We start from the raw sequence: 27,782 nt of genomic DNA on the forward strand, positions 1-27,782 counted from the left end.
ATGAAAGTGTGTGCCGTGGGAAAATGGAAATTAACTGTCAGTTATTCACCCTCTTACAGGCATCTATTGCATTAGATTACAGGAAATCACAGTACAATAGATGTGCAGCCTGTTAATGTTTTAACTGATCATGACAATTAACGCTCCAACCTCCCTTCCTCCTTGCTGCCCTAGCTGGTGAGGAGAAAAACACCCAAGGTAGCACTAAACTTACACCAGGCTGGTTAGGATAACCACACAGTAGAACGTAATGGCTACAAAGGCACATACATCATTCATACAATATATTATATTTTATATAACACTTAGATACAAAGAGAAGGACTATGGTTCAGCTGTGCACAGCTCAGAGAACTTTAAAATTAAAGGTAAAACACCTAAAAGTGATCTAAAAATAACACCTCTCGACCTAAGAATAGCACAAGTCTAAAGTCATTGCCTTTGGGCCTTCCATTGCTAGAGGGGAGTGTTGGGTCATAATGGGAGTTGGGTATCTCCCATTCCCATTAGTATAAAGCTGCTGTTGCTACCCCAGAAGGGCCATGAAATGTTGACTATTTAAGCCATGATGTAGGTCTAGAAAAGTCTTGTAGGTCTAGAAAAGTTGTTATTGGACGTGGGTTGTATATTGCCCATCCAGAGCTTTGGGCAGGTGTAATTGGGGGAAGAAAGCAATACTTCTGTGGCAAGTCCATTTTTTGTTTAAATGCAGGGGGTGTTTGAAGCCCCAGAAAGGTTTGGAATGTTAGAGCAAGTCCAGCTGGGATAATTTTGGGCAGGTCATGCAGTCATAGGAACATGTTAAATTGCATCACATCCCTGTGGAACATAGCTCATGTCCCTCTAATTCATCACATGACTCTCACCTCTGTGTTTTATAGATAGAATACAATCTGCATCAAAAATAAAATCACACCATGTAATATCTATACTGTACACAATCTGACATAATAGGAAGCAGCAGCTGACAATCACTTGGTAGCACCTTGGTTCTGACTCACAAAAGTAGGAAATGAATCCCAAATTTTCTGAAATTTTCTGAAAACAAATGAACTTGCAGTGCTAGACAAATCTACCAAAACTTCATTTTGCCATAGGAACAACACTATTGCCATAATAGTGAGAGCCATAACAGAGAGATGCAGATTGCATGGTTCATTTTCTGCTTCAACGGATATATGCAAATTTCTCTGCAATAGTGTTTTTCCAAAGACAACTGCAGACAGATTTTATACCTATTAATGCCTCCCTTCATGAACATTTGCTCCAGGAAGTGGCAGGAAATTACTTCTAACGCCATTTCTACCTCCTTTGTTCCCCCCTAGTTAGGAGAAGGAAGTTAGTTGTTTGTACTGCAATTCAATGGCATGGTGGCCATTTTCAAGGCTGGAAGATTGTCCTGAAGGCTGATTTGTCTGCAAAACCAAAGAAGACTCCCAATTTGAATCACATCTGAAGCCATCTTAGCCATGAGAAAAACAGTCCTCCGATCAAGTAACGGCGTTGTTGTGGCACCAGCGATGTTGCTCAAAAAAGACAATTTAAAGAGAAACAGCCCCCCCACCACTTTGAATGAATGGAAGTTCTTCAGGCAGATGTTGTCCTTTTTCCTTCTGCCTTCAGTGTCACAGTTGATGCCTTCTAAATAGGACCCTATGTGTTTATACAGGGCACAACACAGTGAGGCATCTGAGTGCAACTGGAATAGAAATATTAAATAATGATCCTTCCATCTTCAGGAATATGCACATGGCAACCACTTATCTGCAAAACAGAAGAGACAGAGGCTTGAAAACCTTCAGAAATTGACCTTCTGAGCAGAAATGAAGTGAATTCATTGTATAAACATTATTAATCCTTATGATTGGCTTCACTGATACTGTTGCCATCTTGAGTGAGCAAAATCTTGGGTTTGGGGGAAGGTTCACATGGAATTTCAAAGTGTACATGCTACACTTGTGAGTAAACTCACTATTGGAGTAAACAGGGGGCAACCAGACCAACTTGGATATGAGTTATAGCTGCTTCTTACACCTGTGGTAAGTTTTGGCCCATCCTGTTCAGCTAGAATCCAGACATACTAGCTGAAGCTTAGACAAATCTACTGCTGCTGGTTGCACCTGCTAATACCAATGGTGAATATGTCCCTATACGATGATCTAGTTGGCATAATAAATTTGACCTACTCTCAAGGAGGCTATGGCAAGCAAGGTGTTCCGTGCTTTATTATAAGACTCTTTTGAATCTGTATATGTTACAGCAGAATATGATCACCCTTGTTTCAGTAGGCAGAAGTCCCTACAGCATGGGACAAGGTCAGCTTTTATTACGCATTAGAGAGCACTGAAACAGAGGTTTCCATAGCAAGAAGAGAGATACTTTTGTGTGGAGACCATTGCAAATCAGGAATAAAAACAGTCAGTTCTTACTCGTCATAGAGCCGCACATAACAGCGACAACTCTGAATGGGGAAGACTGTTTGGAAGGATTGTGTGGTACTGAATATGAAAGCACGATTTCTTTATCACATGTTATATCCCTTTCCCCTACCCTTTGTCTGCACATCTATTTAAGCACTTTGGGGCAGGGACTATACAACTGTTTGTACAATCCCTGCACAATCGGGTCCCTATGCACTACTGCAATAAATGTGATCAATAAAAACATAGATTTTTTTTCTCCCTATATGAACTTAAGCCTCGCCTGGGGTAGAATAAACGTGCATTGCTTTGAGTACAGTGAATTACATTACTCCTAGGGTGGGAAGAAACAACCTCTTTTGCAGTAACAGGTGCCATTAAAATGGTGGCACTTACCTAGGAACATGAACATCCTTTAATATGGAAAATGTCTGAATCTGGGATCCGACGGATAGTAAGTTTCACCTATAGAAAAACAAACGAAAACACACACACAAGGTTCACCTTGTTATAGCTCAGTAAATTCCACATCTGATAAAATATCACTGCTCCCCTAAGCCTCCCCGTAACCCCCCCATCTAAATACCCTCATCTATTAACAGTGTTATTTGGATTGTCTCTTGGTATTTGAGACAGGCTTTCTATTGCTCAGGCTACACTGGCATTGGGTGACCTCAGCAGATCCAAACATAAAGGTGCCCGTATGGGGAGGGTGGGGTGCGGAGATCATGCGTGCCAAGATTGCAGCTTAGCTGAGAGAAATATAGCTCTCCACATGGGACCCAACGTATATTGGTGCTATGTACTGTGAGGGCCTACTCAGACTTCCAGCCCTCTACCAGAAGGTGATGAGTGTTGAAAAAGGAGTTACGCCCAACGGTTAGGGAAGGGGAATCAGGACTCCTAGGTTCTGTTCCCAACATTCTGAGTGTGAGTAAAACATCCTATGGATTGAACACTTCAAGCAACCTCCTACATACACAATAAACAGGCATTTCCTTAATCCAAGAAGCTAACAGCCTAAAGGCTTGAAACCAAAAGATGCTGAGCACCCGTCACATCCACTGATGGACTGCATGAGATTTATAACTGCTCAGCATCTCAAGAATCACAATGTGGACACTCTGGTCCTTCCATTCCATGGGAGTCTGGGGTGTTATTGCAAATCGGTACAGAGTGGGATTTTGATGTTGATGCTACTGGTGATTACCTCCTATGCCTGGAGCTAAGACAGCAGTGGTTGGGGTGGATTTTGTGTTCACAACCACCTTTTGTGCAAATGGTCTCAGCAGCAGCCTCTATCTCTGCTGAGGCTCCTGACCAGAAATGATTTTTCTGTTGCTTATAACTTTATTAGCATCCAACCAATTTAAAAAAAAACATTCAATAGACTTGGCACGTAAATAGCCCTCAGAATGCACGTTCCAAAGTTGAGTGATTTTGAGCTATCTGCTTGCCAGGCACTGGGGTAAAGGGCGGGTATAAACCCTTGCAGAGCTCAAAAATGGCAAAAAGGAGTTTGCGCTGATTTCCCGCCCCCACAAAGAATTTCCCCCTTTGGGACAGAACGTGCATGGAAAGCATCAGTCCCAAGTGTGACTTGTGGGCAGTTATAAGTGTGTGAAAACCCAAGGTTATAAGTTAAACTGTTCTGCAACCTTAACTATACAGACATGTACATTTATATGATGGAGTGGGTGCCATGAATAGACTGCTAAGAAAGGGTTAACTCTCAGTGGGTGTCTGCCTTTTATGAAAGGTGTAACGATTTCTTGCCAGCACTGCTGTGTCATGCATTTGGATCTCTTCCTGGCCCTAGTCACAACCTTTGGAACCCTGCCCCCAGGGCTAATCCCCTAGTCATATGATGATGATCAATATCCATTCAGATATTGCTAGGGACCAAGAGATGTGAGGGAACACAGCTAATCTCAGCTACTCTCCATAGTTCCTCAGGACAGGAGTGAGCTCCTGAAACTCTGAGGCTTGGATTGGCAGAAGCCCTTGTGAGATCATAATCTGACCCCCAAAGCTATGTCTCTTTTCCCCGACCAATCACCATTAGGGCTTACCTTCTTTCTCATGGACCTGCTGATAAACAAGGAAACCTCATCCATGCTCTGTGTGCGCAGGTCATTCACAGCCACTATGTGATCCCCGTGGTGAAATATACAGCCTAAGTGGCTGGGACCCTTCCAGTGAGAGACACTAGGGAGGGGGAAGAAGAGACAAAGAGCATGAATGGGATTGTTTGGGCCCGCTGTCCAAACACAATTGACTGAACTGTTTCACTCCAACTGTGCTGCATGGCCCTGAACCAAAATGGGAAGTGGTAAACAGGTTAAAAGGGATCATTGCTTTTTGGTCTGATTCTTGGTTTTAACCAAACGGCTTCATCCATTCCAGCTGGTACTTCTAGCGGGGATCTGATTACAGGTCATGCAGCATTGTCCTCCCTTAATCTAAGAGGTCTGGCTTGGGTAGGGTCACCAGGCAGGGCAGGGACTTACCCTGTTTGGTTCTGAACAGTGCGGGGACAAACACTCTGCTGATGTAACTACACTGCCTCTGAGGGAGAGAAGTTAGCTCTTCATTTACCTGAGAGGCTCTTTCCAGGCCACCTTTGCAGCCCAGACAGAACTAAAACTCGGCATCTGAACAGCAGGATCAGAGCGTTGTGGCTGTCCCTGTAAAGGGATGCATCAAAACTCTGCCTCCAACTACCCTTGTGGCAATTTCAGTCAACTCCCTTAGAATCCTTCAGCTGGCCTCTCTTTGCTGCTGATCTCTCCTGGCTTCTCCCGGCGGATTAGCAGCCTGGAAGCCCGTTGACCCCTTGATCTGATGCTCTGTTCCAAAACCGTTGCCAGCTGAAAGCAGCCAAATCCTTTCAGTATGAATTCCCACTAGGGTTGCCCTGGGTATTTAGGTCCAGATCCAAGTTTTGCAGCTGGGCCCCATCTCTGATTCTTTTGTGGTGTTTCCTGCTCTCGCGGATAGGGGCTGAAAAAATTATTTCCTCCAGACGCACAGTCCAGCTGATAAGTGTGGTACATCAAAGCCGTGGCGAGAGCCACTCTTACTGCTGAGCAGCAGTGAAAGAGCAAGAGGCGGCACAGCAGGGGACAAGGATGAAACACTGAACTAATCTTCCACGCGGTCTGTCCTTTACCCTGCTCCTCTTTCCTCTCTGCTACTTTATTGATACTGAAGATCTAGGGAGAGGACTGACTTCCACACTGCCTACTTACCCTGCAACGCTGCTGGGAGAACTGTGCACCCAACATCCAAGAGTGACCATGTCTGGACTATTCCCAGTGCTGAAAATGGTTAGAGAATACCTGGCTGCCATAATGCTGGGACTCCCACTCAGGTCAGCCTGTCTGAAACAACTCACTAGCACTTTGCACTTACAGTCTGCATTGAACCCTAGGCTCTCTGCCAACACTCCTTATTTAAACCACACCACAGGCATGTGAGATAGCTTTGCTCATCTGTGCATAGTAATATTAACCTGCGGTGCAAAGAGCTGAAGTGATTTGTTTTAAGACACAAAGCAAACCAGCGATTCATCTGGGAGTAGAATCCAAGAGTCCTGCCTCCTAGGCCCTTGCTCCAAATACGAGCCCATAATCTTTCTGATGCTTTGAACCATCAAAACACACTCCCCCACCGCAAAGTATTATCACATCTTCCCACAAAACTGCCTCTTGATTAGTGGTAGACTGGGGTCAGAATCGGACACCTTCTGCATATCACTGAATTTTCCTGGGTTACAGCTTCCCCACCCATAATATGGGGCTAATAACTTGTCCAACCATACAAAATGCTGGGAGATTTTTGGTAGAAAAGCTTTTACTTATTGATATTTAACAAGACGTGCACCCCCTGGCCCTCATAGACTTTAAGGACAGACTGGACCATCTTGCACATCACAAGCTACAGAACCTCACCCACCCCCCTCCTGTAATAGACTGGCAACTCAGCCAGAGGTTACGGAAGTCCTCAAATCATGGTTTAAATACTTCAGGTTACAAAGAAGCTACCATTTACTCTAGTTCAAACCAGCAAGTGACCTACAGAGGAAGGTGAAACCCCCCTAGGTCTCTACCAATCTGATCCAGGGGAAAATTCCTTCCTGGGCCCAAATATGGCAATTAGTTAGACCCTGATCACATGGGCAAGATCCACCAGCCAGATACCTGGGAAAAAATTCTCTGTAGTAAATCAGAGCCTGCCCCATCTTCAGACACTGGGGATTTTTGCTGCTAGCAGTTGCAGATGGGCCACATGCCGTTGTAGGCAATCTCATCACACCATCTCCTCCACAAACTTATCAAGTTCAGTCTTGAAACAAGTTAAGTTTTTTTTGCCCCCACTACTTCCCTTTGAAGGCTGTTCCAGAACTTCACTCCTCTGATGGTTAGAAACCTTCATCTAATTTCAAGCCTACACTTGTTGATGGCCAGTTTATATCCATTTGTTCTTGTGTTAGCTTTGGCACTTAAATAACTCCTCTCCCTCTCTGGTATTTATCCCTCTGGTGTATTTATAGAGAATGATCATATCTCCCCTCAGCCTTCTTTTGGTTAGGCTAATCAAGCCAAGCTCCTCGAGTCTCCTCTTGTAAGGTAGGTTTTCCATTCCTCTGATCATCCTATTAGCCCTTCCCTGCCCCTGTTCCACTGAGGGTCACATAAACACAAGTGAGTTTACCATATGCATAATGGACAACTGACAAATTATGCCATTCATGCTGATATTAGAAGAATAGCCTTTAGGCTAATGCTTTCCCAATGGTCACTACCCCCTGCCTGACACAAAAGAAATACCTAGCTCTTATATAGTGCTTGACAGGCATTTACATCTGGACAAGTACCCACCACCATCAGACGTAAAGGCCCTACCATATTTGTCCTGCTGCTTCAATAAGCGTTAGATTACTGGTGACATCAGCATGAGGGATACAAATATCCACCTCTTGTAGTTGGCTGTCCTCTGTGACTTTGCTGTAAGAGAGGATGTTGTAGACAAGTCAGACTCTACCAATCAGACAACTGAAGCACATACTCACTAATGATAGGAAGTAGAGATGGAAAACATCATTCAGGTCATCTAATCCGTGCCTTCCTTCCTCACCCTTGTGAAAGTTCATTATTGTTCCCTACAGTCTGTCCTTCAGGGCATTATCTAGCCTACTGTTAAATATTGCAGATGCTGGATTTGTCAGCATTTCTCTTGGAGAATATTCTGCTCCATGAGATCTCACCATTAAGAAGCTTGCCCAAGGTCTAGATCAGGGGCGCACAAATGTTTTGGCCTGAGGGCCATATCGGGTTTCCGAAATTGTATGGAGGGCCCGTTAGGGGAGGCTGTGCCTCCGCAAACAGCCAGGCGTGGCCCAGCCTCTGTCCCCTATCCGACCCCCCCCTACTTCTCACGCCCTGCTTCTCGCCTCCTGATGGGCCCCCCCTGGACTCCTGCCCCATCCAACCCCTGCCGTTCCCTGTCCCCTGACCGCCCCAGGAACCCCTGCCCCTGACTGTCCCCCCACCACCCCATCCAACCCCCCTTCTCCTTCCTGACTGCCCCCCTGGGATCCCTGCCCCCATTCAACCCCCCCGTTCCCTGCCCTCTGACTGCTCCAACCCCTATCCACACCCCTGACCACCACCCCAAACTCCTCTGCCCTCTATCCAACCCCTCCTGCTCCCTGCCCCCTTACCGTGTTGCCTGGAGCACCAGTGGCTGGTGGCATTACAGCCACGCCACCCAGAGCACCAGGACAGGCAGCCGTGCTGCCCAGCTGGAGCCAGCCACGCCACCACGCAGCACAGAGCACTGGGTCAGGCCACGGCTCTGCAGCTGCGCTGCCTGGCAAAAGCTTACAGCCCCATTGCCCAGAGCATTGCACCGGCTGCGCAGTGAGCTGAGGCTGCAGGGGAGGGGGAACAGCAGGAGAGGGGCCAGGAACTAGCCTCCCCAGCCAGGAGCTCAGGGGCTGGGCAGGAGGGTCCCGCGGGCCGTAGTTTGCCTACCTCTGGTCTAGATGATGGGGAAGGTGTGGCTGTTATTTATTACTAACACAGTACCTCCTTTCTCCTTGGATGAGATAGGTAAAATAGGGGGTTTAATAGGCAGACTCTTCTGGCTCTGATCTTGAAAGGCGTTTAGATGCGTAACTCCCATTGATTTCAATGCCTAAACACCTTCTAATGCTTTTACTGCTGTTTTGTGCTAGAAATCACACTCTTCACTATCTTGCAAGAGACAAGGAAGCAGATAGAAAACTTCTAATTGTGCATATTAATAAATAAAAACACCACTAGTAAACTCTTTCCAAACACGATCAGGGCTTTCATCTCCTTCCTCAGCCCAAAACAGACCCTAAAGAGCAACAGCACCTACTCTTAAAAGTGTTATGCGGCGTGTTTGGTTTTTAAGACCTGGCCATCGCAAAGTCAAAGCTCACAATTCTTACATTCATCCATTTCTGGCTTGTGTGATATTGACTAGAACAAGGAGCAATGCGGCTATTTAAGTCCATAATAGCTATCTCAAAGATCTGGGCCTAATGTGATTACTTTTAAAGAGCATTCTATTACATATTTCAGCCCAAAACATCCTTACTTGATTATTATAGATAACTGAACCACGGATAGTGACGATGCATTTGGCTTTCTCTCTTCAGTTAGCTGCTTATTGGTACTGCTTTGCATGAGCTGTTGTTGGTTTTCATCTGCCTCGCAGTTTCTTAAATCTATGCTATTTTCTTGGCTTCTGGGAAGGGTCAGGAATTCATCACTTCTGCATGTGGGCTGGAGTTTCTCTTCAGGCAACCTAATGAATAAGAACGCTAATAAAAAATGCACAGGGCTGGCATGTCAAGTCACGGTTACTCTTGTTGTGTTTGAAGTTGTGTCAAATAGATGTCAGTGAGGCAAAGAACAAGAAGTTCTTGTAGCAAATCCAATGGCCAAAATTACAGCTAAATGAACTAAACTGGCCTCCTAAAAATGGAGCATAAAAACCAAAACACTTGCAATATTGAAAGAATATTTATTAAAAATGAAAACTATTCCAAGCAACTTGGTTTAACAAGGAAAGGAAGTGGAGATTGTTGGCACTGCAATATACTGGCTTGTGGGAGCATGCATCATTAACCTCTATTGGATACAATGTGTCAGACCTGCTCAAATGCTTGTCAGATTATTTGTTGCACCTTCTAGTGGCTGGAGGCCTGAAAAGAGTACCAATTAGTACCAACAGTTAATGGAGAGATCCTTTAACTCAAATGGGACAGACTTGTGATCTGGAGTGCAAGGTCTTGAGTTCTATTCCCAGTTCCACATATAATATTAATATAAAATGTGCAATTAAATAATATTGTAATGAACTGGTGTACATGAGTGTGTACAGACTACTGTCTTCCATTGGAGAGAATCAGAATTGTTCATCTGTGTGTCACAAGTATTAATGACAACAGCCAATGGAAATTCTCCTATAACTCAAGAGTTAGGGGCCTAATATTTTGGAACTGGAGGATCTGACTTCTATGCTGTTGTCACTGAAGTTCTTAGTGGCCACCCTCTGGTGCATAGTGAAAGCTGTGAAGTTTCTATGTGACCCTGGATTAATACTCTGCACTTCTGTACTGTCTTTCATGTGACAATACTGATGCATATTGCAAACATCAAGCAAACATCTATGAAGTAAGTAATATTAGACCTGTTTTATAGGTAGGAAAATTGAGGTACAGAGAGGTGACTTGTCCAAGATTGCCCAGCGAGGCAGAGGCATACCAGGAAACAGTTCTTTTTTAACAACTGCACAACATTGCCTGCTCTAATGAGTGTCTGGCTTGGGTGTCTGTGAATGTACATGGCTGCAGATGTTACATTGTTTAGCCCAGAAAAAACATCAGTCAACTTCTTACAGTGCCACATTTTATTCTGTGTAAGCCTGTCAGGATGTCATAATATATAAATTTCTGAAGTGAATTTGATTTTCACTCTAGTAATCTCTCCCCCATAGCCAGGGGTGAAAGTAAGTTAAAGGATTTACGGGTACGCCGGAGTCCTGAGCAGGGGGCGTGGCTTAAACTGGAAGAGACATGGCCTCAACAGGAAGAGGCAGGGCCTTAAATCGCCGGGCCCTTTAAATCTTGATTTAAAGGGCCAGGGCTTCATCTGCAGTAGTGGAGACTGGGAGCCCAGGGCCCTTTAAATCAACCCTGAGCTACCAGCTGCAGAGGCGGCCGGGAGCCCCCAGGGCCCCTCAGTGATTTAAAGGGCCCAGGGCTCCAGCTGCTGCTACCGCAGCGGAGCCCCGGGCCCTTTAAATCACTGAGGAGCCCTGGGGGCTCCCGGCTGCCACTGCTACCTTGGGGCTTTGGGCTCTGGCAGAGCTTTAAAGGGCCTGGGGCTCCGCTGTGGTAGCAGCTGCTGGAGCCCTGGGCCCTTTAAATCGCTCCCGAGCCCCGGGGCTCCCAGCCACCTCTGCCGCTGGTAGCTCGGGGGTAGCAGCGGCCAGGCTCCATCAGGAATTTAAAGGGCCCCGGGGCTCCAGCCGCTGCTACCGCCCCGGCCCTTTAAATCCCTGCCGGACCCCCACCGCCGCTACCCTAGGGCTCCAGCACCAGGGCTCTGGCAGGGATTTAAAGGGCTGGGGCAGGAGCAGTGGCTGGAGCTCCATGGCCATTTAAATCCCTGCCGGAGCCCCGCCACCACTACCCCAGGGCTTTGGCAGCAGGGCTTAGGCGGAGATTTAAAGGGCTTGGGGCTCCGGCAACCACTACCGTTCCAGCCCTTTAAATCCCCGCCTGAGCCCCACCGCTGCTACTCCAGGGCTTTATATTGCTGTCGGGGAAAGCCGGTCCCGGTACGATGCACTGGCTCTTGCCAGTATGCCATACTGGGGCATACCGGCTTACTTTCACCTCTGCCCATAGCCCCAAGAAAGCCTCTCCCAAACAGGGTGCGTTCTGTAGATTTCCTCCTGTAGACAGCAGGAACGCAGCTCTGATCATATCGTTACATTGTATTGATTTTTAAATACTAAAAGAAAGTGCTACCTACAGAGGTTTCATCAACACGTACAACTTCCTGCTGAGATGATCCTCCTTCTGCATTGGGTTGTGTGATTGAACTGGGGGATCAGACTTCGATAGCTCACTTTCCAGCTGTTGACAATGAAAAACAACGTGGGAGGTAAACATTTTCTCTCTTCATCCACCAAGGAGTCCCCTCAGCTTCTTTATGTAGGGTCCATTTGTGCTGTATTGTGGCTAATGCAGCTCAGCCAAACCTCAGTTAACCAAAATACTCTGCTAATCCAAGCTCAGATGCATTCCTTCCCAAACCAGTGTGCACTACATTGTTCTTCTCTTCCATCTTAATTTAACTGGGGGGAGGGATAGCTCAGTGGTTTGAGCATTAGCCTGCTAAACCCAGGGTTGTGAGTTCAATCCTTGAGGGGGCCATTTTGGAATCTGGGGCAAAAATTGGGGATTGGTCCTGCTTTGAGCAGGGGGTTGGACTAGATGACCTCCTGAGGTCCCTTCCAACCCTGATATTCTATGATTCCTGCTAGCCAATGATTTGTGAGTTAGGTTCTCAAGCAACCTTGCTACCATTGGGTTTGGACAACTGAATATTCTCTTGGAGCAGGATCAACAGAGAAACCTACCTGATGTGGCTTACCTGTGCTAGAACACTGCTTGGAGAAGCATAATATTCTTCCCCATTCTCTCCGGTGTTCTCATCTGAATCCAGCAGCAGCTGACATTGGCTGGTCTTTTCAGAATTGTTATTCTGTTTAAAAAAAATGCTTCCATGTTTAATAGGACATTACATTATCTACATCTGACATATTCTTTCCATTTCCTTGGGAAAAATCCGTTGGGAAGGGTTGTGGGAAGACTTGCTCCTCAAAGGCAGAAATAATAACACCATACGTCTGACTTCTGAACAAGGCTTCTGTCTTTGCCCTCAGTTATACACTCAATCAGCTGCAGGTGCAAAGCTGTGAGTATTAATATCATTTACTGTAGATATCTAAATAGCTGATTTGTGGATGCAATGTTTGTACCCACCATTGCCTGCCCTCGCAAATGACTGCATATGCAGAAATAGCTGCTGCGTTCAAACATCAGGTCTAATGGTCAAAAATTTACACAGGATCCCGTATGGATGTTGTGTCCCTTGTGCACACTGGGGCCCCAATCCTCAAAGTTATTCAGATGCTTAACCCCCTTGACAACAATGGGGGTTAGGGGCCTAAATATCTTTGAGGATTTGTACCTGGGTTCTTTGCTCCACACCCAGTCCTGATGTCCTCACTTAAAAAAACACCCTCACTGAAATCTAGAACTGGTTGAAAAGTGTCAACTTTTTTCAATGAAAAGGAGACATTATTCATCTTTGATCCCCTCTGTTAAAAGCAGTGGGAGTCTTGCCTGAATAAAGAGTGAATTATTGGCTAGACAGCAGTTTCAGCTATTGACTTGCAAAGCTCAGTGGGCTGGAAGCTATGCCTGGCTATCTGAGAGTAGAAATTGAGCCCAGTATATACTGGATGGTTTGCTTTGCCCTCAGTAGGAGCTAGCACAGAACGGTCCTTCAGAAAGACCAGGAGTATTTAACAAGTCATGGAGGAACAAGTCACTTCTCCAAGCTAAATCCGCCATCTCTACATTCCCTCCCCCTCTTGATTTGATTGTCCTGCAGAGCATAATTAGTATTTAGCTTCTTATCAGAAAACTTCTCCATGCCATGTTTGATGCATTCCTTCTTTATCTCTCTATTACATCTTCCATGGCAATACATTTTAAAGCTACTAAATGTGCCACTGAATATATTACTGTTTTCAACATAAAGCAAACTAATTACACTCTTTCTTTCAGGGAAAAGGAGGAAACTGGCATTGAACAGAAATGAGGAATGACCAATTGATTTTTGTGCCTTGTTGGTATTCACTGATTACAACACAAAGGCTGGCACTTATTGGAGCCTAGAGTCAACACAGGTCCAAGAATGTTCCCATAGAAGCCAATGGGAGCAAAGATGGGACTCTACAGTCCTGATCTAAGGTCCACTGACGTCAGTGGAGACAGACCCTCCCTTGTCTTCAGTGGACTTTCAATCAGGCCCTAAGTGAACAAGGTGCCTAAAGGCTTGATCCTGTAGGGTGTTGAACATTCCAGTGAGAAGCTGAAGACTCTCAGCTCCTGCTGACTTCAGTGAGAGTTGAATGCTCATCACTAGTAAAGGGAAGAGTAACCACCTTTCTGTATTCAGTGCTATAAAATCCCTCCTGGCCAGAGGCAAAACCCTTTCTCCTGTAAAGGGTTAAGAAGCTAAGATAACATCGCTGGCACCTGACCAAAATGACCAATGAGGAAACAAGATACTTTCAAATCTGGAGGGGGAGGGGGACAAACGGTTCGTCTGTCTGTGTGATGCTTTTGCCGGGAACAGATCAGGAATGCAGTCTTACAACTGTTAGTTAGTAAATAATCTGGCTAGAAATGCATTAGATTTCCTTTGTTTAATGGCTGGTAAAATAAGCTGTGCTGGATGGAATGTATATTCCTGTTTCTGTGTCTTTTTGTAACTTAAGGCTTTTCCTAGAGGGATTCTCTGTGTTTTGAATCTGATTACCCTGTAAGGTATTTACCATCCTGATTTTACAGAGGTGATTCTTTTACCTTTTCTTTAATTAAAATTCTTCTTTTAAGAACCTGATTGATTTTTCATTGTTCTTAAGATCCAAGGGTTTGGGTCTGTGTTCACCTGTACAAATTGGTGAGGATTCTTATCAAGTCTTCCCCAGGAAAGGGGGTGTAGGGCTTGGGGGGATATTTTGGGGGAAGACGTCTCCAAGTGGGCTCTTTCCCTGGTCTTTGTGTAAGACGCTTGGTGGTAGCAGCATAGGGTTCAAGGACAAGGCAAAGTTTGTACCTTGGGGAAGTTTTTAACCTAAGCTGGTAAGAATAAGCTTAGGGGGGTCTTTCATGCAGGTCCCCACATCTGTACCCTAGAGTTTAGAGTGGGGAAGGAAGCTTGACACTAGAGCTGGCTGGAATTTTTCAAGTAACCATTTTTTTGGTCAGACGCTAACTTGTCAAAACTGAAACAGTTCATGCAAGATGGGTCATTTCTGACCAATTTCTCAGTTCAAAATATTTAAAAAACAAAACAAAACAGTTTTGAAACTGTCCGTTGTATTTTTGACATTTTTGAAGTGAAAAATTCCAGTTTTTTGGTTCAAAACAACGTTTTGTTTCAAATTTTAAGCTAATTATAGTTTAACTTTTTTTTTTTTTTAATAAAAAACCATCACAAAATGGAACATTTAAAAAAAGTAAAAATGAAACATTTTGATTGAGCTAAACAGAATTTTCTGGGGATCGTTGAGTTGTGAACATTTGAGGTGGTTTTTTGTTTGTTTGTTTGTTTGGGGGGTTTATTTATTTAATTAATTTTGCCCTGATTTGGAATGGGAATATCTTTTGAAATCTCAAATTTTTCTGGGATGGGAAAACTATTTCGTTCCTAGCTCTACTCCTTACCTTCCAGGATTGAGCCCTAAATTACACCAATACATGTGTATCTAAATTCTTTCTTGCCAAACAAATGGAATAATCTTATTAGCTATTATCACAGATTCAGGACAAAAATGTAATGCAGAGGATATACTGCAGCAGTGCTGGATTTCAAAAGGCATTTGATATAGGCCCTGATTCAGCCACGTGCTTAAGCATACACCTAACTTTAAGCACTTGAGTAGCGTCGTTAACTTCAGTGAGAGTATTTATATGCTTAAAGCTAGGCATGACTTGAGTACCTTGTTGAATCCAGATCATAGTGGCACATCATAAAACTAGGAAGAAATTGGATAAGTACCACGCAGATTAAAAATAGCACAAAGTGGGATGTGAAACTGGCTGAATAGCGATCAGTGGTGTTCCCCCACCTGGAGTGCCTATCAGGAGTTCTGCCAAGAATATAAGCCCTTTTGAGTCCTTTTCATTATGTGTGTTGGCAGTGCCTCGCACAGTAAGACCCCCATTCTGAGTGGGGCCTTTAGTTGCTACTGCAATACAAGTAATAAAATCATAATAAATAGCTTAATCCAAGGAGTTAGTAGCGGGGAGTGGGAGTCAGGACCTGGGTTCCTTTTAACATATTCATTATTTAGAGTATGTAAATTCAACTTGGAATTAGCTGTCATGGGAACCAGAGGGACAACAAAGAGATGGGTCCCTGGCCTCAAAGTGTGGAGTGATTTGGATAGATTAGGGACTGGATCCTGCAAACCCTTACTCAGATGAATGAGTCCTTACACAAGTAGACCCAGTCATGTCTATTTGTGAGAGTCAGAATTAATTACCTGAGGAAGAGTTTACAGATCAGGGCCTACAATAGTGAGTCACTAGTAATTCACTACAATCTAATACCAGTAAATGTAGAGTCATACTTCTAGAAAAGGAAATAAACACAAAAGTACAAGCCAGGAGACAGCTATCCAAGTAGCAATATGTGCAGGAATGATCTGGAGCTGATAATATTGTACTAAGAAATTTACTACCTCTTATTATCAAATAAACCATGATGAATGCTATTCCTTGTTAGCTGTTGGGCAAGGCTATTCATTGTACTTTTTGCATAGTCTCGAACAGAAAACAGAGCTCCCCCAATCCAAACTGAAGGTCGTGTGAAGTCCCTGTGTGCCCCACCTCTCCTGTCCACAGTCCTCCTAGTCCGTCAGCCCAGAACTGGCACCCGCAGCAAAAAGGGACTTCTATGCTGCCTGTTACACAACAAGGGCCCAGCATTTTGCTCCAAGGCAATACAAACCTGAGAAGGATTAGCAGGTAAAAGAGAAGTGGGTGAGCCAGAGGTCTGGTCTGCACACAAAATAGCACTGGTTTAACGAGTGGTGTAATTTTCATCTGATTTAGTTAAACTGGTGCAACTGTCTATGTGTAAACACTCCTATTTTAAGCCTGGCTGAAATCAGTTAAAGGTGTAAGCTAAACCAGCTAAACCAGGTTTATGCTGATTCAAGAGTATTCATGCAGGGCTGGGCACCCAGTTTAACTAAAGAGGTTTTTAATCAATTTGAATTAAACCAGTGCAATTTTTGTGTGTAGGCAACCCCTGAGAGATGCTTGAAAGACAATTCAGGAAGAACATGGGCACAGTCTACAACTACGTTAGCAAGGGCAGAGCCTCAGCTTGTGTAAAGTGTTGTAACTCCATTAAAATCAATGGAGCTGTGACAACTTGCCCCCACTGTGAGGGAATTCTCAGTCATGCTCTCAGAAGGGGAAGGAGCAACTGTTAGAGCTACACAAGAAATAATCACAGCCAGTTAGAAGAGGTTAACAGTCGGAGCCAGCTAGACTTGCTAGGGGGGTGTTGAGTCACCGTTCATACAGATATTCAGGGTAGATGAGGCATGACAATAAAGCTAGGTATATGCTGCAGCTTAAATCACCTCACTGAGTGATGTAAGGGACACTGACATAAACACCTGGGTGGACAGCATTATGTTGGCGAGAGAGCATCTCCCCCCAACAGAGCTTGTGGGGCTGGAGTAGTTAAGCCAGTGGGAGAGCTCTCTCCTGTTGGCTCAGAGCAGCGACATGAGAGACCTGACAGCACCGCAGCTGCATCGGTGCAGCTGCGCCACTGTCAACTCTCTAGTGCCCCAGGTTCACGAGCATCCCTGCAACCTTTCCATGTCTAAGAGGCGTTACAGGCCCCGCTAGCCATGCTCACCAGACTAGGACGAAGAGGCGCCGGTAAGCTGTGGCGAGGCTGCTGTTCAGGGAGACCGCGAGAGCCAGGATCTGAGTGGGGCCTTTTCTTGTCGTCTGCGGGATCTTCCACCTGCACACCAAAGGGAAAACACTGACACCCTGTGCAGAGTATTGCAGCTGTGTTATTGGTGGGGGTCGGTTGGTAACAGAGCACGGTCTTCGTTACGCTCCCTCTGGACCTTTGTTGCGCTGCCTGTTCGTGTGGTACTTTGCGACTCCACTAAGCACTGCTTTCCTGGCAGCTATTCATTTGCTTTCCCTAGACAAGTCTGCAGGCACACCTGGAACGCAGCAGTACTTTTTTCCTTTCTTTTTAAATATTGAGGGGGAAGCGGGATTGACAAAGGACAGTTTGGTGCCCCACTCCCATAGGAAGTCAATGGAAGTTGGACACCTACCTCCCATTTGTGCCTTTGATTCTCTCTTCAGACCTTAAATCCTAACCACCAATCAGGAACTTCACAGGTGGCAGCCAGGGAAGCATCCTGCACTTGGCTTTGGTAAGATGTGCCAACTCTGATGTGCTAAAGGGGACCTCCTTTAGGGATGGGAGGGTCGTTCAGTCTCCAGGCCCATCATTCTTGGCCCATTTGCTGAAATAGCCAGCGAGGTTTCCAGCTGAGGCCATCACCATCCTAAACCCCAAAATTTTCTTAAATGCCGATAGGCCAGACAGCATGAGCCTTTTATCGGAATTCCCTCACATTCAAGCCTTAACTTCTACTTTGCAATCCCAAGAGAAAGCAAAATGTTCCTGTCAGGCCACTTGCCCGAGTGCATGCTGCCCTGAGCTCAGGAGAACTTCCTTTTCACTGAGAGGTTCAATTATACACACCAAGGGTCACATGTAGCACTAGCAGCAGACTCATTAGCAATAGCCCCTTACTTCAGTTTTGTTGCAGTCACTCGGAATCTCCTCGTGGGTGCTCACAACTGTTTCATCAAAGGCTGGTGGCGAAGAGAGGGGCCGACCTTTGCTTCTCTGAGCTGCAGGATTCTGGTTCTAGGAGTTCAGTGACAGCAGTATGAGGACAGATGGGTCCATGGACAAAAATCTGCTCTTAGAAGCCCACGTGGTTCCCAGTGTTGCAGAGTTTTAGCTCCAAGGCTCAAGAAATGAGAATTAGGGATACACTGTCATTCTGAGAGATGAAGGGTGAAATTCACCCCTGCACAAGGCCCATGTACTCTTTAAGTCCTGTGCACTTTACTTCTACAAGTACATGTTTCCTAATGAACAAGAGATTCTTTAGCGTTTAAGTGGGTCTTAAGTGGTGAGCAGGCATTGTGTGGGGCCTCTGCACAGGGGTGGATTTCACCCTAAAGGAATCTCTTGTTCATTAGGAAACCGGTGTTATAGGGAAAGTGCACTTAATATACTTAGGGTCTAAACCAGCAAATTTCAATGTATAGATTCCCTCTCTTCACAAGTTACTAATGAAATTACAAACCGCTCTTTTTAAAGAGGCTGATTTGTGCATGTAACAGCTGACTCTTTTAGTACTATAACGTCACCTGAGCAGAGAAGCCATCTTCTTTTACCTTCATGCGGGCTGAAGACAGGGAAGTGAACCAGTCCTCAACTTGTTCCCTGTGGGTTGGAATGATGAAACGAAAAGTTCAGTATTATCATGCACAAGAAAAAATAAATGGTGCATCTCTGTCTTCCTAATAACCTAAACCTACATCCACTGATGTCAATGATGGTAGATTACTGCCTTAGGGGAGCTCACTCTGCTGTAGCGTGGTGGCCTTAGGGAATGGTAGGAGTGTGGCCAGCAGACCCAAAAACTATGCAGTCCCATTGGCCAAAATGTCCCCTGAAAGATTGGTTCTGTGAGGAGGCTCCTGTTTCTGTAGGCAGCCCATTCAAAACCAAGTTTGGGCTGTGCATAGGAGCATATGACTACAGCCCATTACACAAAGCATTGGCTAATAAAGGCCAGTGAGATTACACAGTGGAAAGATGGTCTCTAAAAGCTCACTTCTGGCATGTGTGGAGAATTCCTGTGAGGTGCGTCTCAGGCTCCACACCATGGTCACATTGTAAGACAACTAGGAAGGAGACGCTGCATTTTGTTCACAAGTAGGACCAATTTGATGGGCTCTGGAACTTTTCCCACTAGATGACTTAAGGGAACAATGCACCGCGTGAATGCATGCTTGAATGATAACTAGGTATTTGGTGTTTTTTCTCTTTGGGCTTAGGCATGTTCTTCCTGCTTCGCTTATGAGTACAGGGTACCATCCTGCAGTACTTACTTTGATGAAAAACACTCTCATTGACACAGCAGCAGGAGGGGAAGAAAAGGGAGAAAATCTGGGGCAAAGCAGCTGGGAGCCCCTCTACAAAGCATGCTCCCTCCTGATCAAATTTCTATTGGCTGCTGAAGCAGCATTAATTCCTGTTCTTTAAGAACAACAGAACATAAGAACAGCCACACTGGGTCAGACCAAAGGTCCGTCTAGCCCAGTATCCTCTCTTCCAACAGTGGCCAATGCCAGGTGCCCCCAGAGGGAATGAACAGAACAGGTAATCATCAAGTGATCCATCCCCTGTCGCCTATTCCCAGCTTCTGGCAAACAGAGGCTAGGGACACTATCCCTGCCCATCCTGGCTAAAATAGCCATTGATGGACCTATCCTCCATGAACTTATCTAGTTCTTTTTTGAACCCTGTTACAGTCTTGGCCTTCATAACATCCTCTGGCAAAGAGTTCCACTGGTTCTTTCTCTGTTTTCCACCTGTGGAGTGGGAGTAGGTTCTAGGTACAGTGGGGACATGTGTGGGAACCAGGCAGCTAGGGGTCAACTCCTGAATCATTCCCCTACAGTCTATTCTCCCTCTGGACTGTACAGAATGATCCTGCCCTATTTCCCCCAGGGCAGGCATGTCCCCTACAGTTGATTCTCTGTGAGCAGGGCTAAGAATTTCTTTCCCCATGGATCCCAAGAGACACTTGTTCTGGTGGCTATGCCCTCTGCCATCCCCCCACCCTCACCACAAGTACCTGTCCTTCCCAATGAGGTAGTAATCCCTGCTATTTGTGCTGATGGATATCACTTCCTCAGGGTGGCATTTGAACATCTTCCTTACTGCTGTCATCTTCTCATAATTACTTATGCCAATCTCTATATTTGAAATCCTGTTGGACATGCATATGAAACATTTACTTACATAAGGCTTATCCCATACATTGATGCACACTGTGAAATGATCATCCATAAAAGCCATGAGGATCAAAGCCTTCCTGATCATTTCTATGCTCTTGCTTCAATAACTCTTCCTCTGAGATTAATGAATCACGTTTACTATGGTGGTTCCTCAGGGCCAGCCAAGAACAGGCCCCCACTTTGCTAGGCACTGTTGTAATGATTACAACATGTTTTAAAACACAGCCAATGTTAACAATAGAGCTGGCTGAGAAATGTAAGGTCTTTCCACAGAAGGGGTTACGCAAAAGTCAATAAATACATAAAATAAAAATGTCCTGGGTTTTCAATGGAAATGCTCCCACAATGTTTGTTTTTCGAAAATGGGGAAAAATTCAGTTTTTGGAACCTGAAACTGCTATTTCTTCCTTCCTTCCTTACTTCCCCTCCCTTTTTTTTTAAATCAGAAAATTTTAAAAGAAACAAAAAATATTCAACTAGAGGTGAAAAAAGCTACTTTTATATTCGTAAAAGAAAAAAAAAACACCCCCCACAGCTTTCTGGGTAGAATTAGTCTGTTGTTACAGCATTCAAAATAACCCTTTTGATTCAGCTGGCTGGAAAGTTTTCAGACATAAAGAATTGCTTAAAGAGAACTGCACTGTTTGCTTTCTTATAACGAAGAAGCACAACAGAAATATGAGGCCTGTGGGGGTGGGGGAAGGGCCCATCCACAGGTCTTTGAAGCCAATGTAAAGACTCTTGTGCACTTCAGTGGGCTTTGGATCAGGCCCAAGGTGCAAAAACCATTGGAGAAGCTTTATTGTTTCTGGGCCCGATCCTGCATTTCTTATATATCCCAAACACCCCGGGCTAGAGTGTGATTGGTTCATGTACACGCAGCCAAAGGCCGGAGAGAGTGCCCAACGAACCTCCTTTGCCGTAGCCTGCCCAAAGAAGTGTGCCTGGTGCTGTGCAGTGACTAATCCCTTTATGCACTGCCATGGTCGCGTGCTATCCCAGTGTGGGTGGGAAGAGGCAGGGCAGCCTGTGCTATCGCCCATATAATCCCTCCCTGAGCTCCCCACAAGGGGCCACTGCCTAATTGACAAAATTAGGTCCTGCTAGGACTATGTAGGTATCTGGAGTGCACAAGGAGTGTGGGATCAGGCCTAGAGTGTGTATCCAGCTGAAATGCACCAGCCTTGGACCAGTTTCTGAAAGCCCTCCCGAAGCTGAATAGATCCTTCCGTGTAAAGTCCCAGTGTGGAGAAAGGTGCTCTTCAGCATCAGTGTGGCAGAATCCCTTTGTATGTAGGAGTACTTGATGTTGTCCTTGGAGAAGATAAGAGACCTATGACTGTAGGTAATAGAAGCCTTTGTTTTAGCAGTGTGTGCAGCTGATATAATACCTGGATCCTTTACACAGTTGTAGCTTGGTTTTTGTATATATAAATCCCATTAAGTCTATCAAATAATACAACACTTTCAAGCTCATCCAAAGCCTACTGAAGTCAGTGGGAGTCTTTCCATTGACTTGCATGGGCTAAATCAGCAGCAAAAGGTTAAATCTGTGATCTCATTTCAGACTGCTGATGTGTGGTTTAAAAGAAAAAGTGATGAACTTCAGATACCTACTGGTCAATTGCAATGAAACCCTTTATCTGTTGGCCTTTAAGGTACTTCAGGGTGTAGCATCTCTTGCTAGACTTGCACAAGGTAAAACATCGTTTTTTCCAAGAACTCTGCAGAAAGGAAAGTCAGTTTGCCTCTCGATAAAACTCAGAACAGCAGAAATAACAGAGGCGTGTTAAGGGATTGCTGGAGGATGACTAATTTGGGTTTACTGTACCTGTGTAGTGAAAAGCTGAGGAGGTGGGGATTTGATAAAGTCACCGTGCTTGCAGACTTCATCATCCTGAAAAAAGTTGACTTGATTTCCTACCAAACAAATAGAAATGAATGGCACCGTCACTCCATTTGTTGTTAATTAATCTCCTACATGGGCCTGCTTCCAAAGGTCTCCTGAGCACTTGGCTTCTGTGCTTCAGAGGCCATGAAGCCTGTTCAGTGAGAAGACAAGCACAAATAACAGCTATAAAGTGCAAGGTCCAATCACATTCCCATTTATGTTGATTTTATTGCTGCCGACTGCCCCAAAATTGTAAACACAGGGTAGTGATAACTGACAATGTATTGCATTGAGGAGGTGCAAGGGTCTGTGTTAGGTCTGGTCTAATTTAACTTCTTCATCAGTGTTTTGCAAGAGGGAGTAAATAGCACACTAATGAAATTTGCAGATGGCATTCAATTTGGAAGAGTTACAAACACCAGAGAGGACAGAAAATACTTTGGTGCAAGGAAGGAACTAAAAAGAGGAGCGACATGGACAGAAAGTAAAATGGGGAAAATGCAAGCTAATGCCTCTGGGGAAAACAAATCCAAATGCATAGACTCATGATGCAGCACACCACGGCAAGCTAGCTCAGTTTGTGATCACTGGGTGGAATTGATTAATCAAAATCTAACTCCTTCCTATTTAATGTGCTTTGCAATTCCTCCAAATGGGCTGTAGATAAGCAAGTTCTAGTCTTAACTCTTTATAACCTGGAAGCCAGCCTTTAAGATGTAGATTTATTTTTAAGGTGCCCAAGGACTATGTGGAGGCAGCTGGAGAGCCTATAAAGGACATGCCTTCACCCACAGCAAACCCCATCTTGGACCTAGCTAAATAGATAGATAGATATACACACTGAAGTCAATGGGAGTTTTGCCATGGCCTTTAGAAAAGACATGAATGTCTTGGAACTACCAAATGTGTCCCCTACTTGTTTGGTTTAGTTCCTTTACACCAGTGGTCCCCAAACTGGGGGGTCTGGAGGAACGTTCGGGGGGAGGGGGTCCAGGCCAGCTCCCAGGAGGGCGGGGAGGGAGTGCCTGCCTCAGCTCTGCTCTGGCCCCACTGCCAGCCCCGGCCCTGGCTCCCAGCCCTGCTCCCACACACGGCTGCTGGCCCTGACCATGGCCCAGAAGTGGCTCCGTGGCCCGGCAGCAACTCCACTCCCACACTCGGTCCCAGCCCTATACCCGGCCCTGCCCCAACCTGGGGCCACAACTGCAGCCCCGGCTTCTGGCCCAGCCATGGCTTCAGCCCCATTCTTGGTCCTTGGCTCCAACCACAGCTGCAGCTCTGGCCCCAGCCCTGACCATGGCCCCAGCTCCCGACTGCAGTTCTCGGAGGCAGGGAGGGAGCGAGGCGGGCGCAGACAGAGGTAAGGGGGTGCAACATAAAAAGTTTGGGGACCACTGCTTTACACTCTATCCATCTCAAACTCAGTTCAAACCAAGTCTGACAGGAAAAGATGCTGTTTTTTTAGGGGAGAAGGCTGCGTTGGAGCATGTGGTTACTGGAAGAAGCCACAGGGGGTAGAATTATGGCATTAACATATGGTATATGCCAATTTAACCTCTCACTTTTTTGTATGCTGCATTCCTTTCCCATACGTTCTATGTTGTCCATTGAAATGTCTTTAGGAAAGAGACTTGCCTCATTCCTTCTCTGTGAGATGCCCAGCACCTCATTGGTGGGGATGTTACATAAGAATTGTAATAATTTGAAAGCTGGAACAACTTTTCATTTGACAAATCTCAGTAGATTCTAATTCTTACCTGTGGAGTTTTTTGTAGATTTGAAAGCCATTCCGATTGCTTTGACCTAGAAAATGAAAACAAGCAGAGATTTAGGGCTAGATTCTTTCACCCTGACGTGAGCTGAGCAGTGCCTTTGTTGGCAAGGAACTCCACTGGCAGAATCTAGCGCTTAGTAAAGAAAACACATCACAAACTTTCCCAAAAATGATCACAAATATCTTTTTATATAGGCCAAGTGGATTTGCTTGGCACCAAGGAAACCTGCCCAAAGAATTTTACTTTCTGTCCCTTTCACAAATAAACAGCAACTGTAACCATGAAACAATGTTTATTATGATTATTTGTTTCTGGCAGTGCTCAGTGTGATTGGCACTGAAAAACAGAATGATTTTCAATGGAAGTTAGAAAGGTCTGGGTCCATGACACACAGCAAAGGGGGTAGATATGTATTTTATAGCCTGGGTATTTGAGGGAGAACATCTGTTCTCAGTTATCTCGGTATAGATTCAGATTCCTTTTCACTGGAATTACTCCACATTTTCATTGATGTAATTGAGATTGCACTGTGACCAAGAGAAGTTAAGTGATCTGCCCAATGTTATATAACCAGTGAGTAACAGAGAAGGAAAAAGAACCTGTCTAATAGTAGGGTAGAATTTTGCAGAGGTGCTTTGATGTGTATTTCTAACAACATTTAAAAAAATAAGTTTTTAGTAGGACCAGACCTACATCAGAATCCTAATGTGGAACTGAACCCATAAGGAGTTTGGTGGTAGGAAGTGATTTTAGATTAATACTCCATTTGCTGTATTTTTGTTGTTGCTTTAGGTATCGTGCCTTTCAACACTTTTACCCAACCAAGAACTCCATTTCTGCATCATCACAATCACAGCTTTGTCTTCTAGCTATACTTTGCCTTCCTATTTCTTTGCAGTTTGGGCTGACAGCAACAAACTTGTGCCAGCTGGTTACTTTATTGTGTGTATGTCACCACGCTCCATGTGCTGGATGCCTTTGCATTATGTTACAATTAATCATAGAATATCAGGGTTGGAAGGGACGTCAGGAGGTCATCTAGTCCAACCCCCTGCTCAAAGCCTGACCAATCCCCAACTACATCACCCCAGCCAGGGCTTTGTCAGGCCTGACCTTAAAAACCTCTAAGGAAGGAGATTCCATCACCTCCCTAGGTAACCCATTCCAATGCTTCACCACCCTCTTAGTGAAAAAGTTTTTCCTAATGTCCAACCTAAACCTCCCCCACTGCAACTTGAGACCATTATTCCTTGTTCTGTCATCTGCTACCACTGAGAACAGTCTTTAGATCCATCCTCTTTGGAACCCCCTTTCAGGTAGCTGAAAGCAGCTATCAAATCCCCCCTCATTCTTCTCTTCTTCAGACTAAATAATCCCAGTTCCCTCAGCCTCTCCTCATAAATCATGTGTTCCAGTCCCCTAATCATTTTTGTTGCCCTCCGCTGGACTCTTTCCAATTTTTCCACATCCTTCTTGTAGTGTACTCCAGATGAGGTCTCACCAATGCCAAATAGAGGGGAATGATCATGTCCCTTGATCTTCTGGCAATGTTCCTACTTATACAGCCCAAAATGCCCTTAGTCTTCTTGGCAAGCAGGGCACACTGTAGACTCATATCCAGCTTCTCGTCCACTGTAATCCCTAGGTCCTTTTCTGCAGAACTGCTGCCTAGCCACTGGGTCCCTAGTCTGTAGCAGTGCATGGGAGTGCAATTACTTCCACATTTATTGAAAAACAAATCTGGTCTCTTTCATTTGTTTGCCTTTTGTAGATGACACTCTCAGTTAGATACCGTTCTGTTCTTTCACTTGGGAAGCAGTTCTCAATAGCTCTAAAAAATGCCACTGTTACTTGTAACAGGTCTGCTTCTTATAACAACTTTGATTTGACCTGGCTATCAGTTATAGCAGCAATAACTAACTAGTCCCACACAAGTAGTTGCAATGCCTCCCGTTGCCAGGAAAATCTGAAAGTGTTGCAATTTCCTCCTCTAGTGCTTAGCCAGGTTCCCTTCCAGACTGAGAGATTTAGGTGGCTTCTTTTACTCCAATTTCATCAGACACTATGTGTGACAGTGAAGTGGGTGGTAAGAGATAGTTCTTTATTTTCTGGCCTCCGTCTCCTGACATTTAACTTTTTGGGTGACCCCAACCATATTCCAGGATAGAGATCGAAGCAGTTGACTCAGGTGGCTGCTGTTTCAGGTGGGAAGACAACCCACTGCAAACCTAGTGCCAATAGAGACCTCGAGAGAGAATTTGTACTTTTTTTTTTTCTTTTTGGAAACCCGTGTGTTTTTTCCCTTGTGAGAGGGGGTTTTGCAGTTAAATGCTATGGTGGAATATCTGTTATCTAATGTACTGAATACGATTTCATCCATTGCCCTTTAAAACTTCAAATAAAAATGTTGGAGCATTGAAAAAAAGAACGCGTAGCCACTTGCATTCTACGTCTTAATTTTCATATTACTCTGAGGCCCCTTTTGTTTCAATGGACGGCCCAGGAAAGCTCTTTAAAACCTGATTAACAAAGTCTTCAGAAGGCTGTAACAGTCACAAAAGCAACGTTGCAGGAGTCTACAAAGGGAGCAGGAAAAAAGACTCATCTAAATTTGAGTAAAGGTTAGGCTATGTGGGTAGAAAGACAAAAGAAACTAAATTACAATCGGGCTCTTAGTCATCCACATTATCTCAACTGATATTTTGTAAACAATTTAATCATTGAGATTAATCATTTTCTTTCATTGGGGTGGGGGCGGAACCTTTTTAAACAGAGAAGATCTCATTCAGGATAGACAATGGCAATTTTATGATTGTACTTCTTCAGGCTTTTGTATTAAGAGATTTGATTTCTTTCAGCCTTTAAAAATGCAAATTAAGTCCTGCAAATGAATTAACATGGAGGTTAATCTTAAACTTCAAACATAACACTGTGAATGACAAACAAGCTGTATTGGTACTTACAGGCAACAGGTGGCTACTGTGTAGATGATCTTAGAAATATGCACCTTTATATGGTCACAGATCCACTGTATCGGTCTCCCAACCTCACTATTCTGTGTTGCTGCCATGCCCTGTTACTACCTACTTATACCAGTTGGCGAAACACAAACAATGTGAAATATGACACACAAGGAAATTCCCAAGCTTCCACCATATGGCACATTTTACCAGAGCAGCTTAGTTGAATGACAAATTGTTCAAAAAGGGGAAATCCAGGAGATTAATATACACTGATTAATTTAAAAAAAATGCATGCTCGATTTAGCCATAAATGTCTCCTAGACAGAAGAAAAACAATGACAATCTTGTTTTCTTGTTTCAGTTTTGCCGTTGGTCTATATTTTTCCTCAGCACAAGCCTGACATTTTGCTTACTCTATCATTCTTTGTAGATAATGTTATTTTACAATCCAACAAACATTTAGGAGTCTGATATAAAAATTTAGAACTGAATGTACAGCCCTTGAAAGATGGTGCAGCCTTCCCCACACTACCCTGTCAATGCACTTTCAGCCTGGCATGGAGACACCACCTCAGAGGTGTCTTATGCCCATTCATTGGCTTCTCTGCTGAGATATCCAACAGGGCTGCTAGTTATAATGAGTTTTGTCACTCTGATACCTGCCCTCTTAGAACCATGTTGTTCAACAACCCACGTCATATAGGTCACCAAAAGGACCTGTTAAATGGAATA

The 27,782-nt window shown here is 44.7% G+C and overlaps 1 protein-coding gene across 3 annotated transcripts; it reads right to left on the reverse strand.

The window, feature by feature from the left end:
• On the reverse strand, nt 1-27,412 carry PLEKHS1 (pleckstrin homology domain containing S1). Of its 3 annotated transcripts, none has more exons than XM_073354327.1 (15): nt 27,051-27,412; nt 24,070-24,115; nt 22,253-22,341; nt 22,039-22,145; nt 20,259-20,393; nt 18,790-18,838; nt 18,134-18,250; nt 17,207-17,317; nt 12,122-12,232; nt 11,498-11,601; nt 9,051-9,260; nt 7,328-7,429; nt 4,493-4,628; nt 2,817-2,885; nt 1-1,764 (listed from the first exon to the last, which is right to left on the reverse strand). In XM_073354327.1, the coding sequence occupies exons 2-14, from the start codon at nt 24,098-24,100 to the stop codon at nt 2,817-2,819; spliced, it is 1,371 nt and encodes a 456-aa protein (XP_073210428.1). In that variant the 5' UTR covers nt 24,101-24,115; nt 27,051-27,412; the 3' UTR covers nt 1-1,764. The 3 variants fall into 3 exon arrangements, with proteins under 3 accessions (XP_073210428.1, XP_073210427.1, XP_073210426.1); XM_073354326.1 differs by having other exon boundaries at nt 11,519-11,601; nt 18,763-18,838; XM_073354325.1 differs by having other exon boundaries at nt 18,763-18,838.
• Between the last annotated feature and the right edge of the window lie 370 nt (nt 27,413-27,782).

The sequence above is a fragment of the Lepidochelys kempii genome, chromosome 7 (genome assembly GCF_965140285.1).
Source record: "Lepidochelys kempii isolate rLepKem1 chromosome 7, rLepKem1.hap1, whole genome shotgun sequence".
NCBI lineage: Eukaryota > Metazoa > Chordata > Testudines > Cheloniidae > Lepidochelys > Lepidochelys kempii.